This window comes from Histomonas meleagridis (assembly GCF_020186115.1).
Source record: "Histomonas meleagridis strain 2922-C6/04-10x chromosome Unknown contig_1, whole genome shotgun sequence".
Lineage (NCBI taxonomy): Eukaryota > Parabasalia > Tritrichomonadida > Dientamoebidae > Histomonas > Histomonas meleagridis.
In genome coordinates, this window is record NW_027150746.1 from 486,434 (window position 1) to 506,990 (window position 20,557).

The 20,557-nt window shown below is 28.7% G+C and overlaps 4 protein-coding genes across 4 annotated transcripts; 3 read left to right on the plus strand and 1 right to left on the minus strand.

Annotated features, from left to right (window-relative positions):
* Positions 1–3,514: 3,514 nt before the first annotated feature.
* GO595_000140 (CAMK family protein kinase) lies at positions 3,515–4,513 on the plus strand (the record flags this gene model as incomplete). Its single annotated transcript, XM_067914192.1, has 1 exon — positions 3,515–4,513. One exon carries the CDS (start codon positions 3,515–3,517, stop codon positions 4,511–4,513), a length of 999 nt encoding a protein of 332 aa, XP_067779595.1.
* Positions 4,514–5,211: 698 nt separating this feature from the next.
* GO595_000141 (enolase family protein) lies at positions 5,212–6,663 on the plus strand (the record flags this gene model as incomplete). The annotated part of the gene is made up of 1 exon (XM_067914203.1): positions 5,212–6,663. The coding sequence occupies one exon, from the start codon at positions 5,212–5,214 to the stop codon at positions 6,661–6,663; it is 1,452 nt and encodes a 483-aa protein (XP_067779596.1).
* An 11,120-nt stretch (positions 6,664–17,783) lies between these two features.
* On the minus strand, positions 17,784–18,038 carry GO595_000142 (uncharacterized protein; the record flags this gene model as incomplete). The annotated part of the gene is made up of 1 exon (XM_067914214.1): positions 17,784–18,038. The coding sequence occupies one exon, from the start codon at positions 18,036–18,038 to the stop codon at positions 17,784–17,786; it is 255 nt and encodes an 84-aa protein (XP_067779597.1).
* A 924-nt stretch (positions 18,039–18,962) lies between these two features.
* On the plus strand, positions 18,963–20,315 carry GO595_000143 (NADP-specific glutamate dehydrogenase; the record flags this gene model as incomplete). The annotated part of the gene is made up of 1 exon (XM_067914225.1): positions 18,963–20,315. The coding sequence occupies one exon, from the start codon at positions 18,963–18,965 to the stop codon at positions 20,313–20,315; it is 1,353 nt and encodes a 450-aa protein (XP_067779598.1).
* Positions 20,316–20,557: the final 242 nt, after the last annotated feature.

Genomic DNA, 20,557 nt, shown 5'->3' on the forward strand with positions numbered 1-20,557 from the left:
TTAAACTTTTATTTGCACAAATGCAACTTCATAAGAAATCTGCATGTTCCACCAAAGAACTAACCAAATCATTTGGTTGGGATGATAGTGATACATTTATACAACATGATGTTCAAGAATTTTGTCGAGTATTACTTGATAATATCGAAACAAAACTTAAAGGCACTCAATATGAAGATTACATACGAAATTTATTTTGTGGTAAAATGCGAAAATTTGTTCGAGGTCTTAATGTTGAATATGAAAGTTTTAATTATGATTATTTTTATGATATATCATTAGACGTAAAGAATTGTCAATCACTTTGTGATTCATTTGATTATTATTTACAAACGGAAAAACTTGAAGGCGATAATCAATATCAAACAGATGAATATGGGAAAATAGATGTTGAATTAGGAACTGAATTTTTAGAATTTCCGAAAGTTTTATATTTACATTTAAGAAGATTTGAATATGATCCATTTACTGGTTCAGACGAAAAAATTAATTCATTATTTATGTATCCTGATTGTGTTGATTTATCGCAATATGTATTAGAAAAGAATCGGAATCCAGATCTTTCATATGAATATGAATTATATGGAGTTTTAGTACATTCAGGCACAACAATTTCAGGACATTATTATATATTTTTAAGAACTTCTACATCAAAAAAATGGTATAAATTTAATGATTCTTATGTAACTTCTGCATCTATAAGAGAAGTATTTGATGCTAATTATGGCGGCCCAAGTAATTTATTTGGGTTTGAACAAACTGATCAAGTATTTAGTGCTTATATGTTAATATATGTAGCAAAAGATTTTGCAGATGAACTTTATGAAAATGTTCCAAATGATTTAATTTCTCCAAGGATAATTGAATTAATAGAAAGAAAAGAAAATAAAGAAAAAATCGATATAACAATATATAATAAAACAGCATTAGAATTAAATGCATTAAATGGAAGTTTTTCTTTTGTGTCAAGAATTTCGAATCCATTAAAAATATCGGTGAAAAAAGGAGAATTAAATTCCAATATTTATGATTTAATTTCTGATATTTTAATGATTCCAACAAATTGTTTTGATTTATTTTCATGTACATCCGACAAATTAACCTCAAAAGTCGTAAATTCACCATCATATAAAACATCACAAAACTCAAACTTTTTTATGATAAGAAAAGAAATTGAAGATGACAAATATGATACCCCAGTATTAATATATTTTTATTTTAGTAATTTAAAAGGTCCAATACGATTTCTATTTACGAAATATGTTGATTCAATAGTTTATTCGAATGATTTTCCTAAAATTGTTTCAAGCGTTAGAACATTTTTAAAAATTCCGGATTCAATTAACTTAAACATATATCAAAATTTTGGTATCACTAAAACATTTTCTCAAGTAAAAGAATCTGATGTTGAACCATTTATATCATTTTCCAGAGGTACAATTTTAGTATTTGAGACAGAAAATGGAGAAATAATTGAACAAAATACTTATGTTGATTTAGAAACTGATGAAAAAAATTATCTTTATATGATTAATGATCAAACAAAATCATTTTTGGATTATTATAACTTATTTAAAGATACAACAGAAATAAAAATTATAAAAGAAGATAATAATTATTATATAAAATACCCTCCAACAATTACTTTGGAACAGTTCATAAAATTCATTAAAATTATTTTTAATGAAAACAGAGATTTTTTAATGTTTAAAAATCATGATGTTAATCCTATTGTTGAAGATGTAAATGCAAAAATTTCCGATGTTATATCTGAGAAAGTCGAAATATTTTTTATAGATAATGATTACCTTAATTGTGTAAATAATTTTTCTTTAATAAATTTAATGATTTCATATGATTCAATAACAATAGCGAAAAAATCACAATTTTTATTTAGTTCTCGTGCAAGTGTATCAGACTTAATTGAGCATATTAGACAAACTGAAGTGGAGAATATAAATAGTAATACAAATTTAAGATTAATGGAAATCAAAAAGAAAAAAATCCTAAAAATTTTGGATTTGGGTGTCGAAATAAACGAACTACAAAACCCGTTAAGAATTGAAGTAGTTCCAGATGACCAAATAGGCTCAGAATTAATAACGGTTTCATACAACTCGCAATATATGAGAAAAAAAAATCAACCATTTTTATTAAAAATAGTACAAGATGAAGTGTTCCATGATACAAAACAAAGAATTTTCAATGCATTAAAATGGGAAGATAAAGATATGGAATATTTTGGTTTCAAATTAGTTGGAAATTATGGAAAAAATTATACTTTAAAAAATGAAGACAAACTTTCTTCTTTAAGTAAGGACTTCGAAGCACTGGAAATAACTGAAAACGAATATGAGCTACTTTGCCATAGTTCGCAACCTGCTGTTCATTTTTATAATTAGGCCATTATTATAGAATAAATGTAAATTCATCATTTTTTGGAATGTAAAATATTTTGATTTACGAATTCGTAAATTCATCAAATGTTGAGTTAAATAAATTTTTTTAGTGACAGCTGAAAATGTTGATGGTTCGACTTAAAATGTGGTCTCTGCAATATCAAAGAATTAATATAAAGCTAAAAACATTTAAAAAATTACTGAATTGAAAAATGAATGAATAATAAAAACGAAAAATCAAGAAATTAATTGTTTCTAAAATCACACGATTCGTCATAATCAATGTGATATGTTACAAGTCAATATGTTGTTATATCCTCATTAAGCAAGGGAGGTCCATTCCATCACGATAAGCCATTTGAAAAAGTGGTATATTCTATCAATTATTCTATTAAACCGATGAAATATCTTTACAACGTTGAATGGGGACTTTTGAAAATATGAATAGTTTACATTATTTTGGAGGACTGTACATTCAAATTTGAAACAAAATTATGGTTTGATCAAACGACCATGAAATTGACCTGTTGATTTAACAATTCAAATTTTGATTAAATTATCAAGAATATATTCACTTTTTGAACATATAAGAACTGTTATTTTCTGAAATCCCCACGCACAAAAAAAAAACGCTGAAAAAAACTTGCAAGTTATCGACCTCTAACAGCGGATTTTGATATTTTTCGAATTATACAACATATATTATTAAATAAAAGTTAATTTTACATGCTATTTGATGAAAAAATTTGCAAATCTCAGGATATAATTGTTTTGGATATTTTGTGCAAAAACGACACTTTTATACGAAAGCCAACAAAAAAAATTTTTAAAGCGATCAATTAAGTAAACTTATCAATAATTGTGTGCTTTTCCAGTATCATCATCATTTGAACATTCAAACTAATCCCTCAAGCGATCAACAAAACACAGCAAAACCATGGCCAAGTGAAGTAAAATTCTATGAAATTGGTGAAGAGCTTGGTCATGGTGCTTTTTCTCATGTTTGCAAAGCAAGAAATACAAAAAACAATCAAGAATATGCAATAAAAATATTTCCCAAAAGTAATTTATTAGACAAAGGCGATTTAAATCGATTCCAAAGAGAAATTAATACAATGGCGTATCTCAGACATGATAATATAGTTGCTCTTTATGATTTTTTCTGGGATGATACAAATTTTTATTTAGTGATTGATTACTGTCCCGGTGGTGAGCTTTTTGATTACATTGTTGAACATGACAAGTTAACAGAACCAGAATCAGCCTATGTTTTTCAGCAAATTGTATCTGCAATTGCCTACTGTCATAAATCCGGTGTTGCTCATCGTGATCTTAAGCCCGAGAACATTCTTATTACCAAATTTCCACATATTAAAGTTTCTGATTTTGGATTATGTGGATTTATCTCAGAGCAACAAATGATGAAAACATTTTGTGGTTCGCCATGTTATTGTTCACCCGAATGTTTATGTCGTGTCCAATACGATGGGCGTAAAAGTGACATTTGGAGTCTCGGCGTGATATTATATGCAATGGTAACAGGCGAACATCCATGGAATGTATCAAATACGTCGATTATGTTACGCCAAATTCTAAAAGGCTTATATACCATTCCGTCCTATGTATCATCCGATTGTCGCGAGTTAATTGGACAAATGATGCGTGTTAATCCGCAAGAAAGAGCATCAATTGAAGACGTGCTAAAGCATCCATGGCTCAAAATCGCGGATAAATTACCAATTGCGCGAAAAAGTTCACAAGTTTGCATCATTATGCCGCCTGAACAAAACTTGTCACTTATCGAAATATCAGAAGCGAATGCACAAACATCAAAACTATCAAATCATGGAATTGTTTCTCCTTTCGAAGATAACGTAAAGAAAAAAGACCCCGAAACAGAACTTAGTGGTTTGCCGAAGTTATGCATAAGAAGTTCTTCAGTCGAATCTTTGAAGGAAAAAAGAAATAGTAATAAAACTGCAAGAAAGAATTTGGGGTTAACAGGATTACCGACCTTAAGAAGAAGACAGAAATCCGCAGTGAACCTGTTGGCTCACACACTGATTTCCCCGAAACTCCCAAAGTCAATGGCAGAAATTATGGAGGAACCATAAAATTTATTATCTATTTGCGTAATAAAAACTGTTTATTTGATAATTTGTAATTAATTAAATATTTATGTGTAAACTCACAGCAATTCAACTTATGTATTTGCATTAAAAAAGGAATATTTTGATGGTGCAAAGTGATTTCAGTTGAAAAGTACTTTACTCAATTTTTTTTGTGGCAACGGAGTGTTACTTAGTTATAACGGGCTTGAAACATCGGATAGATCTTCAATATAATATGTTTTACTCAGAAGGGAAAGCAATTGCAAAAAGAAGAGCGCTTTATTCATTGAGTCTTCTGCAATAAATAACATTAGTGTCCTTAAAGCGTTCATATAGCTTGCAAAGGAGATGATAAAAAATAAATGCTATACAATCAAAGAAAATGAATGATTCCAAATTAAAGGTGAAAAAATATGTCTAATATTTTAATGTTATAAATTTTCATGTAATATCAATGATTAAATTGTTTCCAACTCTATTTGCTTCGTTAAGTTATCATCAACATCATTCAAAACAAAAAAATTAACTTTGTAAATATTTTGTTATAATATACATAAATTTAAAATATTATTAATCCAATGTGCACATTGCTAAACAACATTTTTACATAATAAATGGAAGACACCCCCAGAAAACGTTAATTACTTTGAATGGTTTATGTTGATCTGACAGCTTTGTCAGGTAATCGTTCACCACTTTTTATGACCGACAACAAAGCCGCTGCTGCTGAATACCTTCAAAATCACAAGGTCACTGAGATTCTTCAGGAAGCAGTTACCGAACTTGTCAGCAAAAAACCCGAAGATGCCTTCGGTTTTCTTTATCACATATTCAAGAGCCAAGCTGCTGCACCTGTTATTGATCACCTTGTAGGTCGTGAAGTTCTTGATTCACGTGGTAATCCAACAGTCGAAACTGATGTCTATGTTAAGTATCTTGGTCAAGTTCAATTTGCAGGCCGATCATCTGCTCCTTCTGGTGCCTCCACTGGTTCCAATGAAGCACGTGAGCTTCGTGACAAAGACTCACCACGTTATGGCGGCAAAGGAACATTAACAGCCTCATCAAATGTATCAACAATTCTTTCTCCAGCACTCCAAGGCAAACCACTCAATGACCTCAAAGTACTCGACAAGATCATTTGTGAAACAGATGGCACAGAACTCAAAGAGAAAGTTGGTGGAAATGCATGCACAGCCACATCATTTGCACTTGCAGAAGCAGGAGCCTCCCTTGAAGGGCTCCAACTCTTTGAGTACCTTGCACGTCAATATCACGGCGAGAATCTTCCAAAGAAGTACAAATTACCAACACCATTTTTCAATATATTAAATGGTGGTAAACACGCAGGTGGAAATCTTAAATTACAAGAATTTATGGCATCACCAGCACCAGGCATACCATATCCAGACCAACTTCGCATGGTTGCTGAGACATATCAAAAACTTGGTGCATTACTTGTCAAGAAATACGGCATCTCCGCTAAGAATCTTGGCGATGAAGGAGGCTATGCGCCACTTCTTAACACTCCAGAAGAAGCAATTTCGATCATCGAAGATGCGATACGCGATGCCGGCTATGAACCTGGAAAAGACATCCGCATTGGCCTTGATGCAGCCGCCTCCGAATTTTATGATGAAGAAAGTAAATTATATGAAGTCGAAGTTGGCGTCAAGAAGACTGGTGATGAAATGATTCAATATTGGAAAGATTTAATCGAAAAACATCCATCGATTGTCTCAATCGAAGATGGGTTACATGAAAAAGACTATGAACATTGGGTCAAATTAAATGAAGCGATTGGCGATAAGTGTCAACTTGTTGGCGATGATTTATACACAACAAATCCAAACACTATTCGCAAAGGACTTGAAGGAAGATGGTGCAACGCATTGTTACTAAAGGTAAATCAAATCGGTACAATAAGCGAAGCTATGGAAGCAGCAAAACTTATTCTCGACGCGGGTCAAAATGTTATGGTAAGTCATCGATCCGGCGAAACATGCAACTCAGTGATCGCAGACTTGGCGGTGGCAATTGGAGCACAGGCAATAAAGACTGGGTCAACAGCAAGAGGAGAAAGAATCGAAAAGTACACGAGATTACTCCAAATTTACGAATACTTAAAGGAGAAGGATATGCTCGATGAGTAAACAATGAGCAAATTAAATAACTTTTTGAAAGTAAACAAAACATATGTAAAGTTACAAATGGAGAAATTCGTTCTGTTGGACAATTTGGAAATTATTCTTCGTATATTTTATGGTTCATTTTTATCACATTTAAAAGCAAACAAAACATATGTAAAGTTACAAATGGAGAAATTCGTTCTGTTGTACAATTTGGAAATTATTCTTCGTACATTTTATGGTTCATTTTTATCACATTTAAAAACAAACAAAACAAATGTAAAGTTATAATTTTTGGTGGCAAAGAGGTCAATTATAATCAAATTCAGTGAATAAATTTCCATTTAGTAATAATAAAATTGTTCTAATATTTTTTAAGTTCGAAGATATATTTCATATAAATTGTTAACAATAAGATACTGAAATATGAATTAATTATTTTTCGGTTGATATATAGGTAGAAAAAAAACAGTCTTATGAAATTTTTTGATTTTGATATTATTTATAGAAATAAAATGGAATGATCATTCATATAATCCGGAGCCATTTTACATTGGCAATAAAAATTAGTAAACAAATTGTTCGTAGAATCATATTATATTTAATTCACATATAAAATTATATTGAATAATAAGATGTTAATATAGCTCTATATTGTTTATACATCTAAGCATATTATAAAAAAATCGAAAATATTGCCTTTGAAGAGGCTCTTTGGTGAGCGTTTATTAATTTACAGTGTACTTTTTAAATATTGTATGCAACATTTCAGAAAATAAATTGGATGGGAAATTCTAGTAGCCAAGAAAATACTATTAACAAAACCAAAGAAGAATTATCACGTTGTGAATACATGGAAACAATACAGAAACTAGAAGAAATCATTTTCAATTTAAATAAAGATAATTTTACTCAAACAATTACATCAATTACATATCTTATTCATGATAATTTTTCAATTTACACTAAACTAACTCTTTGCCGACTCATATATTTTGCGTTTCTATCGAAATTACAAGATTATCAACTTTATTTAAGATTTATAAAAGAATTTGATGAAGCAACAAACTACAAAATATTTAAAAGATTTTTACATTATCTTCTTCAATTAAATTCACAAGAATCAAATTTTCTTCTAGAAAAAATGATCAAATTAAATATAATTTCATCAAATTATGTTATAAACATTGAAACTTTTTATTTCGCACATTACATGTCTAATAAAATGATAAATTACCTCAAAGGAGCATATCGTATTCCATTTAAGAAATATTTTATTGAAAACTATGAAGAACTTTCAAAAAATGATTGGGAACTTCATAAGAAATTAATTAAAGAAGGACATAATCCGAATGAAATCGCGAAAATAATTCGAAATGATGAAATAGAAAAACTCCAAGAAATATCATCACAAACAAATTTTGATTTTAATCAAACAATTGAACCATCACTTTATGAAAGATGTTCTTTTATTAATCAATATAATGTATCATTAATTGATTATACAGCCTTTTTTTCATCAGCAAAATGTTTTAAATATTTACTTATGAATAATACAAAAGTAACAAATACAGGAAAATATGCAATTGCAGGTGGAAATGAAGAAATTATTCATCTATGTGAACAAAATCATTCATCTTTTGAAGATGCATATGAAACAGCAATTCAATTTCATCGAAATGATATCTTTCATTATTTATATGAGAATAAAATTATTGAATTTTCTTCTAAAAGAATAAGTGATTTTATATTTTTTTCTGATACAGAACCTATAAATTTTGAATTATTTAACTTTTTATATGAACAAAATGAAATAGATATAAATATAAAAAATGATTATATATTTCATTAAAAGTTTAATATATTTTTTCGATATTTTAAAATAATATTTGAAAATTATTAAAAACATTTAAAACTCCATTAATTTCAGCAGCTGAAAAAGGGCGTATAGAAATTGTCAAATTTCTTCTTGAAAAAAATGGTATTGATATTGCATATCAAAGAATATTTTAATCTTATTTCGGGTTTCTTTGGATAATTTCAAATTTATTAATAAAATATAATAATTATATAAAATTCAAACAGCACTTGTTTATGCTTCTAAAATAGGACACACCGAAATAGTTAAATTACTTCTTGAACAAGAAAATGTTGATATTAAAAAAATTTCTTTATGTTATTTCTAATTTATTAAAATAATTTGATATTTTATTATAATATTTGGAAATTGTTAAAGTTATTTGGAGGAGCACTGACATGCGCATCACGCAAAAATTATATAAAAATAGTTAAATTACTTCTTAAACAAAAAGGAATTGATATTAATGCTAAAGGTGTTTATTTTTTTTCATATGATATATATTTTATTTATTTAATGTTTCGAAATAATATTTGGAATTTTTTTAAATTATTTGAAACTGCACTTATTTTAGCATCTCAAAATGGTCATACAGAAATAGTTAAATTACTTCTTAAACAAAAAGGTATTGATATTAATGCTTATGGTCTTTATTTGTGTTATTTTGGGTTTATTTTAATAATTTTATATTTCAAAATAATATTTGGTAATTATTTAAATTATTTTGGACAGCACTCTTAGCTTCTAGTTATTATAATAGAATAGAAATAGTTAAATTACTTCTTGAACAAAATGGAATCAATATTAATGCTAAAAATTTAAATATATTATAAATAATAATTTTGGATTTCAATATAATATTTGGAAATTATTTAAATTTTCTAAAACAGCACTTATGTATGCATCTGAAAATGGTAATATGGAAATAGTTAAATTACTTCTTGAACAAGAAGAAATTGATATCAATGCTAAAGATATTTATATATTTTATTTAAAATTTTTTGGAAATTTTTGATGAATTAATATAATTTTTGGAAATCATTCGAATAATTTGCAACAGTACTTATGATAGCAACACATGTAAAAAGGTCTACAGAAATTGTAAAATTACTTCTTAAACAAAAAGGAATTGATATCAATGCTAAAAATATTTGTTCAATTTTTTAAATATTTATATAATTTATTTAATTTTTTTATATTTTATTTGGAAACTAATTAAATTATTTGAAACAGCACTTATTTGTGCTTCTTCATATGAAAATTTGGAAATACTTCAATTACTTCTTGAACAAGAAGGAATTGATATTAATGCGAAAGATATTTATTTGCTTTATTTAATGGCATATTAATACAATTTTTGGAAATTATTCATAATATTTAGAAATGCTCTTATGAAAGCATCTTGGAGTGAAAACACAGAAATAGTTCAATTGCTTCTTAAACAAAAAGGTATTGATATCAATGCCAAAGATATTCATATGATTTATTTAAAATTGTTTTCAATAATTTTATGTTTAAATATAATATTTGGAAATTATAAAAACTATTTTTTACAGCAATAATACTTTCAGTATTTGAGAAAAATATAAATACTCTTAAGGTGCTGCTTGAACAAGAAGGAATTGATATAAATGCTAAAGATATTCATTCATATTATTGAAGATTAGTTTTGATAGTATTATATTACAAAATAAAATTTGGAATCTTTCATTATTAATTAGAACAGCGCTTATGATTGCATCTGAGTATAATCAAATAGATATAATAAAATTACTTCTTGGACAAGAAAGAATTGAGATTAATGCAAAAAATATTTATATGTTTTATTTATAGTTTATATTAATAATTTTGGATTTCAAAATAATATTTGATAATTATTTGAATTATTTGAAACAGCACTTATGATTGCAAATGGAAAAGGTTATGATAAAATTGTTGATTTACTTTCGAAATAAGAACGAATTGACCATTACTCCATCATTCTTTTTTATGAAATGGTGATTTTCAGATGGATAAATATTAAATTAATGACTTTATTTGTTTAATTTTTTTGATAAATTATATATCACATGTGATGACAACATAAAATCAATTTAGGGGCGGTTATAAAACCGCTTTTACCGGAAATTAACTAAGTTTGTCTGATGATGAAAGAATCAGAAAAAAATTTATTTTCAAATAATTATATAACCGTAATTGCCAATAAAATATAAACAATTTATATAAATAAACTATTCAAAATTCTATTTTGAAATTGACAATATTTGACGGTGTTCTTCACAATTTTTCTTGACGTGTTTAAGTCAAGAAATAATGCACCAAAGTTTTCCGATGTTAATCCAACTTTCCTACATAGAATTATAAATGTTAGTCGATTAATCTTAATCAATCTTAATTATTATATAATCAATTCATAATTCGAAAAATTATATAATAATTCTGAATCATATGCATGAACATATAATCCTACTGTTAGATGGAAGAGATTGGAAATGATTGCGTGAGTATTCTTTGAAATCCATGATTTATATGGCTCTCTGTTAAGTGGTTGTGCTTTTTCCAGCTTTTTGTAAGCATCCTTTGATTGAAAATAAATCGTCGTCCAATTACGTGTTCAAAATTTTCAACTTTTGGGTATGCAAACAAATTGAATCGATTCAAAATGCAAATACAAAATACGTTATTTATATTGAACAGATATGAGCACAAAAGAAGCTTCCTCGTCATCAATCAATTCGTCAACTATTCAATCAACACATTTAACAACAATTGATGACCAGATCATAGCAGCTCAGAAACGCGAATCCTTATTATATCCGTTATATTCCGAAATATCTCAGTTTGTTCATGTCCCCCTTCCGTTTTATCTATTGGAAATACTTATTTTAGTGATACAGGTCATAATATGTTGTTTTTGGCCCTTAAACTCCAAAGTATTTCCAACAGAAGAAAACAAATACCCTTTTATTCGAATCATACAGTACGGTCTCGATCTTGGAATTACTAAACAAGAATGGGGAAACACAATTCTGTATTATGTTTTCATGTTCATCATATGTTTATTTATATTCGGTTGGCATATTCTCGTAACCTTTTTTTATTCACGAACACGTAATTTCTCCAAGCCAGTTTTATACATTTCGCATATATTACAGATCATTATTGTACCATGTTGTCTTGGATGGTTTCCAACATTTGCCGGATATGCAGTCTATCACTTAGGACTTGAAGCCACTTCCGACACCACTTCAGGTTATACGTTAGCCATTGCAATAATATCGACAATTTTCAGCATCATATTATTAATATATGGAATTTTTTCATATGGTCTTACATGTCGTAATACAGTTTTTACGTACACGCCATTTTCAGCATGGGATCCACTTGTTGTTAGTGCATTTTTTGCATTTACAAGTTTTTCATCATTCATATCTCCAATATTAAGTTTGTTTCCACCATGGGTCACATTCATTATCCAAATCTTAATCTTATTATTTATGGTTTATATCCAATTTAAGATTATCCAGTTTCCATTTCATTTCTTCTATATGCATTATGTATGCTCATTAGTTCCGGGCTTATATTTTTCGACACAAATAGTTGTTGCACCATTACTATTTGGTGCACATCTTAGTCAAACCACGTTTTTACTTATTGATTTAATTGTCCTTGTAGTTGAATTTTTTGTTATGTTTACTATTATAATCATCAAACGAAATAAAATAGTAAAACAACTTTCATATAGTTCATTTCCAGAAGGCACTGAAAAGACAGAAGAAAACAAGAAGAAACATTTAAAGGATTTAAATATCTCAGAAAGTCGAATCTTATCATATTTAAGAGTTGGTATTTCACATGCATGTGATTTATTTATAGATTTTTCATTACCACGATTTATGATCGATAATTATAAATCATTAGATGTCTTAATTGAAACTACACAAGTTATATCATTTTTCACAGGAGAACATATTCTTTTAGGACATTGTTTAACATTATTACAACAATATAATAACTTATCGATTTTGTATCAATTCTTAATATTCCAAATGAAGAAGATTTATGTGTTACGACAATCTTCATTACCTCGAGAAGCAGTATCAAAAATCCGTAAAATATCTAAAGAATCATCAGATGCAATTACATCAATACGACGATTTTGGGTCGAAATTACATTACCACAAGCAAAGATTGATTTCCATCAAATAGTTTCTATTTTAGAATATAGTAATAAATATCGTACAATATATTCGGATTTATCAGATAAATATTCAAATAACATTGAAATATGTAAAGAATATTGTAACTTCTTAATCGAAGGTGCAGGTGATTTTATAGAAGCAGGTAAATGGCATTATAGAGCATCAATGTTAGAACAAGGAAAACATTTAAACATTGATCATTCATTTGTTTCATTAATGAATATCTTTCCGAATTATTTAATTAATGAAATAGTTAATATCCGTGGTGAATTTATTAACAAAAATGATCATAAAGATAATAATTCTAATATTGAAACATCATTTTTAAGTTCTTATTTAACATCAACTTCAAATGGAAGTGAAATAGGACAAAAATTAGAAGAAATTACTTCTGGAATGATAAAGAATTCTCGTTTAAGATTATCATTACAATCAGCTTTAACTAAGTTTGAATATCCAGGCTTAAGTACAGCTAAAGCAGTCACATTAATTCAAGCTATAGTTACAGTATTAATATTAATTATTTTTACTATTACTATCTTAGCACCTACTTCAGGTATATTTACAATTGTTGGAGAATTATTATATTTTGGAAATACTTATACATCAGCAGAATATGCTACATTTGTATCATCATTATTATTTAGTACACATTCATTAATTAATAAATATGATGGTATTAATAAAATAACTGAAATTACACATTATCCAATTAATAATATTACTTCAACTTCAAATGCATTAAATGATGCAGAAGAAATTATTTCATATCATGCTAAAAATGGTATATATAATTTATATAGTTTAATGAATAGTTTAATTGATCAAGCAGATTCTAGAGAACAAACATTTGATCAATTATTATATCAAATGTTTTCGATAAATATATCAAAGAATTTACATATTCAACCAGAAAGTGAACAAAAGTCTATACGTGGAGTAATCTTTGAATCATTAAATTATTATATACGTTCTTCAGGTTATTGGAAAAGTGGTCAAAAAGATACCACTGATTATTTAGATTCATTATATACAGGTGCTTATAATATGTTTCATATTAATGATAACTTAGCACAAATTAAAGATGGTATAGCTATTGATGGTAATAATTATGTTGAAGGAATTCAAGAAACTTATTTCATATTATTATTTGTAATATCAATACTCTTTTTCTTAGTATTTTCTATTTTCCAATTTAATGTCATTTATTCGTTATATAAAAATTGTAATCATATAATTGAAATCTTAAAAGAAGTTAAAAAAGATGCAGTACGATTATCATTAAAACGTATTTCTAAAATTAAGAAACTTAAAAGAAAAGGTTCTAATGGTAATTCAGCACAATTATTAGTTAAGCGTAATTTTTCATATATCTTTTTACCTATAATGACCATCTTTTCAATAATAGCAAATACAGTAATGATAATATTAGTTTTTTATATAGCACGATTACGTATACAAGATATCGGTAAATTAATTGTATGGTTTAATTTAGCTAATACACGATTTGGATCATTATATGAAACAGTAGGTTTAATAGGTTATTTATGTTCATTAACTAATGAAGAAGATATTAATACATTAAATGAATTTCTTTTACCTACTTATGAAACATTTAGAGATTCATGGGATTCAATGTTAAATGGTAATGAAGAAGTCGAACGATTTATGGGTGTTGATGAAGATTTAGATGAAATTCATTTTACTGATACATGTAGTGAAACATATTCAGAGTTATATATGTTTTATAATTGTTTATCATTAGATAGAAAGATTATTGAAGCATATATCTTATTAAAACAATTAATACAAACAATAGAAAATGAAGGGCCTATTAATATTAATTTAAATGATGAAGAGAAATATTCGAATTTAATATTATTATGTGAATTTTATTTATTAAATAAACTTCAATCATTCCAAAGTTATTTTGAAGTTTATGGTGATTCACAAACGAATACATTTACATCTGAATCACAAACATTTTCTATTGTATTTATCTTTGTATCAATAGTTATATTTATATTACATTATTTATTATATAATTCATTTAATGATTTCATAGAAGCAATTCGAATCTTAATACGATTTTTACCACCTGAAACTATAGTTGAAAACAAATCATTAATGGATTTAATATCACAAAATAAAGAAGAAACAGAAAAGAAATTAATGTCACCAGCACAAACGATTCTATCATCATTACCTTATCCAGCGATTATATTAGATTCAGAATTAAGTATTACATCAATTAATTATGCAGCTAAAGAAATCACAGGAATGACACGAGAACAAGTCATAGGTTGTCATATTAATACATTTATACCATATTTAAATCCAGAGAATAATTCACCTACAGATTTATATATTAATATTGAACGTATTAAATCGAAAGAAATTACATCAATTTCATTCAGAATGAAAATTCAAGAATTATCACAAATAGATTTAATTGGAATTACTAATCAATTTGGTATATTAAATTCATATGTAATTATTATTCATAGCTTAAAACATGAAGAAGATTTAGCACAAGAAGCAATTGAAGCAAAGAAACGAACACAAGAAATCATACAAAATAATTTACCGAAACCTTTAAGTTTTAATTTAGATCAACATGAGAAAGATGATTCATCATATTATGTATCAGATAATTCGACAATTATCTCTATCGAAATATTAGGAATTTTAGATTCAGTTTTTACATTAACACCGAAACAAATCTTTACAGAAGTATTACGTAAAATATATGAATTTATAGAAGAAACTATAACTAAATATCCAGCATTAATCATCATAAAGAAGACAGAACAAAATATATTAATATGTAGTGGATTATTTGACTTTTCGGATAATCCAAAATTACAAGTGGAACAATCGTGTGACTTTTGTTTGGACTTAATTGAGGCTACAGATGATATTAGTGAACAAATAATGGTCGATATATCATTTAACATAGGAGTCGCATTCGGTGGACCAATTGCGGGAAATATATTAAGTAAGAGTAACCCTTCGTTCGAATTATTAGGTAACATACAAGAAGTCGCTTATTCATTTTTGGATGACGGTGTGACAAGCGTCGTCAAAGTGAATCAAGGCGCAGCGAACCTGTTGGATAAAAATATATTCGTGATAGAGAAGGGACCGGAAATGAAAGATAAGAAATTCCAGCAATACTATGTGAAAAGAAAAGTGAAGAAAAATATGTAATGTAATTTGTATCGTTAAATAAAATATTTATAATATAAAATATAAATTTTGTTGGAAAGAAATTGTAATTCAACGTGAATTTTGTACTTATCTTTGTGATAATGGAATTTGGTGCATTTCATAAAATGTAGAAGAGATAAGGACCATGAGAATTAGCTGAAGAGAGCTTGAAACTAAATCATGTAACAACAATTGGAATTTCTGCATTTTCTTATTGTTCATCAATAACAAATATAACAATTTCAAATTCAGTTACATTAATTGGAAATTCCGCGTTTCATTCATGTTCTGGTTTAGGATCAGTTATTATTGGAAAAAATGTAACAACAATTGGAAGTTCTGCATTTTCTAATTGTAATAATTTAACATGTATTTATTTTACAGGTTATGAATCACCAACTAATATAGATTCTGATGCTTTTTACAATGTAAAGGCACACTATGTTATGACATCAGATTTGTATCAAGATACAACATTTGGTCCACTTAATGTATCAAATAGTACATCAGTTGAAGAATGTTCTCAATATGTCTGGCCAACACATACATTTACAAACACATTTACTAAATCAAATTCATTTGCTAAATCAAATTCATTTACTAATTCCAATTTGTTTATTGATTCAGATATATTTAGTAAAACTAATATTACTATAACATTTTCATTATTAATTACACAAACGTTAACATTTCAATCATTTTTATCAAATACATTAATTCAAACACTTTCCACATATATTTATACCGAAATTATTTATTATGATTATACGATTTATCGATATTCCACATATTATTCTTTTTTATTTCAATTTCATTCCTAATTCAGGAATTCCATTTACGACAGAAGGAACAGGAAAATTATCGAATAATATAATAATTGGAATTATTTGTGGTGTAATTATTGTCATTTTTCTAATTATTGGAATTATTGTTTTTCTTATTCGCAAAGGCAATAGTAAAAGTCAAAGTAAAATTGAAACAACGAATTCAAATATGAAAGAAATATCAAATCCTTTTTCATCAAGCAGTCAAGATAAACAAATTAAAGAACTCCAAGAACCTGCTTCGAACGAAAATGACCAATGGATACGACAATGCCCCGGATAAAAGAAAACCCCAAATAAAGACCATATAACGCGAACTTTTTACCCAAGTGGTAGATGTTTCAATACGTTAATTTAACATCTTACCCCAATTGTTCATTTAATCGAAACAAGTTACAACGTTTCTATAAAGTTATAATGTCTCTATAAAGTTATGATGTCTCTATAAAGTTATGATGTTTCTGTAGTGCTTTCAGTCAACTCGAAGTCAATTTGATAGTTCATCATAAAAACAGAAATTATTAACATATATTTCATTTATTCATTTATTTATTGTTGTGAACTTTTGTAATTTCACGTTCAATGCGTCTATTTGATTCTGTATTTGTGCTGCTGCGTCGAAGTCATCTTGCGCTATAATTTCTTCTAATTTCGCATTAAATTCCGAATTTCTTCTTCAATTTCATCTTTGCTCTTAACTTTGGGAACATGAATGTTTTCTTGTGCAATTTGCAACATTTCGAGTAATGGGGAAATGTCGAACAATGTTTTCATTTCTTCGGTAAACTTATTATAAAATTCGATAATCGAGTTGCAAATATTGTGCTTGTCTAACGCTGACTTCCGAACGCGGAGCTGAGGAAGTTCATTTTGTGATGCTGCAGCATGTGAAAGTAAATGACCAGGTGCATCATTCGAAATTGAAAAGGCGTTGGAGAGAGACTGAATAAATGTGTTTTGTTGCTCATTGATGAGATTCTTGGTGCGAGTGATTGATGCATTAAGTTGATCAGCAAGTTCATATTGCTCGCTACTAAGTGCAGCGGATTGTCACCTTTCAAGATCAGAAAGCGTAACTTTGTCCTTCTTCGTGCTCTCGATTGTTGTTTGGATGGATTTGAGACAATTTTTAAGGCGCTGAACAAATGAATTTCCTTCTGAATCCAATCCTTCAACTTCATCAGCCACTTCTACAGGTTCGCTAGAAGGTACAATTGAAGGTTGAGATGACGATTCTTGTTGGACACTTGGAGAAGAAAATGGATTAAATTCTTCTTCTGGTTGGTATTGAGGAACGTCAAACATCCATTAGCATGAACTGGTCTTCATTGATATATGTTATTCATTAAGTAGAATTCAAATAAGAGCTAAAACGTAAATACGTTTCAAGATGATTTTTTTTTACTTAATTTTCTAATTGTAAACTTAAACCTCTTAGAAATTTATGATAAAAATAATGGTTGGCTTAAGCAAGCTTGGCCATTACGATAAAGATATTTGGTTAACAAATGAATAAAATACATTATTCTTTTATAAACAATAAAAAGACGTACAAGTGCTTTTGTGTCAGTTCCAAGTAAAGCATTTTAGAAGCATTTTTCAATAATGAATATATGTTTTTTGAATAATTTACAACAATGAATCAGCAAGAATACTCTTGTTGAGTTTATCACTTGGACCAGTTAATTCTGATTTTAAATCTACTTCTATATGTTATTATTTGATAACTTAAGAAACCAATTTTTTAGATTTATTTGTCATTCTACATGGGTGTCCTTTGAATTTATTATAATTTTTGCTTTAAAGTTTTGTCTTTGATATTAGATTTAAATTCACCAAATATCACATGAATTTGATATTTAAAAAGCACATTTTAGGAAGGAATGATAACTTAAGCTTTCAAAACAACGCTTGAGGCATTTTTTGTGGGCACAGCACCGGTTTTTCAATGAGCAGTTACGTCAATCAAAAAGCTGTACTTCTTTCGTTCCTCAGCCGGTAGTTACATGAAACCGCTTACAAAATTTTGCTTTCTCAAAATTGAAAGACACGAGATTTTAAAATGAGCAATCAAAAACGATATTATGTATTCAAATTTGAAAGAAACCAGCCAATATGTGATGTGATATGACATTCTTTGCTAGTCACATCGTTCTTCTCAAAACCTCATTGTTTTTAATTGAAATTTTCAATTTCTTAAAAAACAACTTTTTTTGGTTCATTTCTTCCATGACTTGCAAGCCATTGGACGTCGAAGAATTTATGGCCAACCTTATAAAAAAGCACCCGAACGAACCTGAATTCCACCAAGCAGTTCGTGAGGTTATTACAAGCATTAAGGATGTATATAACCAACACCCAGAATTTCAGAAAAATAAAATCCTTGAAAGACTTGTTGAACCAGATCGCATTTTATCATTCCGTGTAAACTGGGTTGATGATAAAGGAGAAGTTCAAACTAACATTGGTTATCGTGTCCAATTCAACAACGCTGGTGGTCCATATAAGGGCGGTATTCGTTTCCATGAATCTGTTAACCTTTCCATTCTTAAGTTCCTTGGTTTCGAACAAACATTTAAGAATGCTTTAACAACACTTCCTATGGGTGGTGCTAAGGGAGGTTCAGATTTTTCACCTCGTGGAAAGAGTGATGGTGAAATCATGCGTTTCTGCCAAGCCTTTGTTATTGAACTTTGGCGTATGCTTGGACCAAATCTTGATATCCCAGCAGGTGATATTGGTGTTGGTACTCGTGAAATTGGTTACATGTGTGGTATTTACAAGAAGCTTTCACGTCAATTCGATGGTACCTTCACTGGTAAAGGCCTTGAATTTGGTGGATCATTAATTCGCCCAGAAGCTACTGGATTCGGTGCACTTTACTTCGTCAACAAGATGCTCGAAAGAAAGGGAATCCCAATTGCAGGAAAGACTGTTGCCATTTCTGGATTTGGTAATGTTGCATGGGGTGCAGCCCTCAAAGCCACACAACTTGGTGCTAAAGTTGTTACACTTTCTGGTCCTGATGGTTATGTTTATGATCCTGATGGTGTTTCTGGAGATAAGATTGATTTCATGCTTGAACTTCGTAATTCAGGCAACGATATTGTTGCACCATATGCTGAGAAGTATCCAAATGCTAAGTTTGTTCCAGGCAAACATCCATGGGAAGTCAAAGTTGATATCTGTCTTACCTGCGCAACACAAAACGAACTTAACATTGAAGATGCACGTAACATTGTTAACAATGGTGTTATCTGTGTTGGTGAAATCTCTAATATGGGTTGCACGGCCGAAGCCGTTGACTACTTTATTGAACACAAGCTTTTGTTCGCACCAGGAAAAGCTGTCAATGCAGGTGGTGTTGCTACATCTGGTCTTGAAATGACACAAAACGCTATGCACCTTAGCTGGACTGCTGATGAAGTCGATGCAAAATTGCACTTAATCATCTCTTCAATTCACGCTCAATGCGTCAAGTATGGAACAGAGCCAGACGGCTATGTTAACTACGTCAAGGGTGCAAACATCGCAGGTTTCATGAAAGTTGCCAATGCAATGTTACACCAAGGAGTTATCTGAGTGTCCGTGAGATAGTCGGATCCAACCAAAACCTAGTAAATGAGTTTGGAAACTTCTTTTTTTATCAATTAAAACATAGGTATTTACAAAGTTTATGTGATGGACAGCTACATTTTGTTTCTTCCTTTGCATTGCTCTGATCATTCATATATATTAAATAGCCAAAATATTAAATTTGATTGGAATCCCATCTACTTTAGTGATCATTGTGGATTCATTTTAAGCATAATATGCGTGTGTAT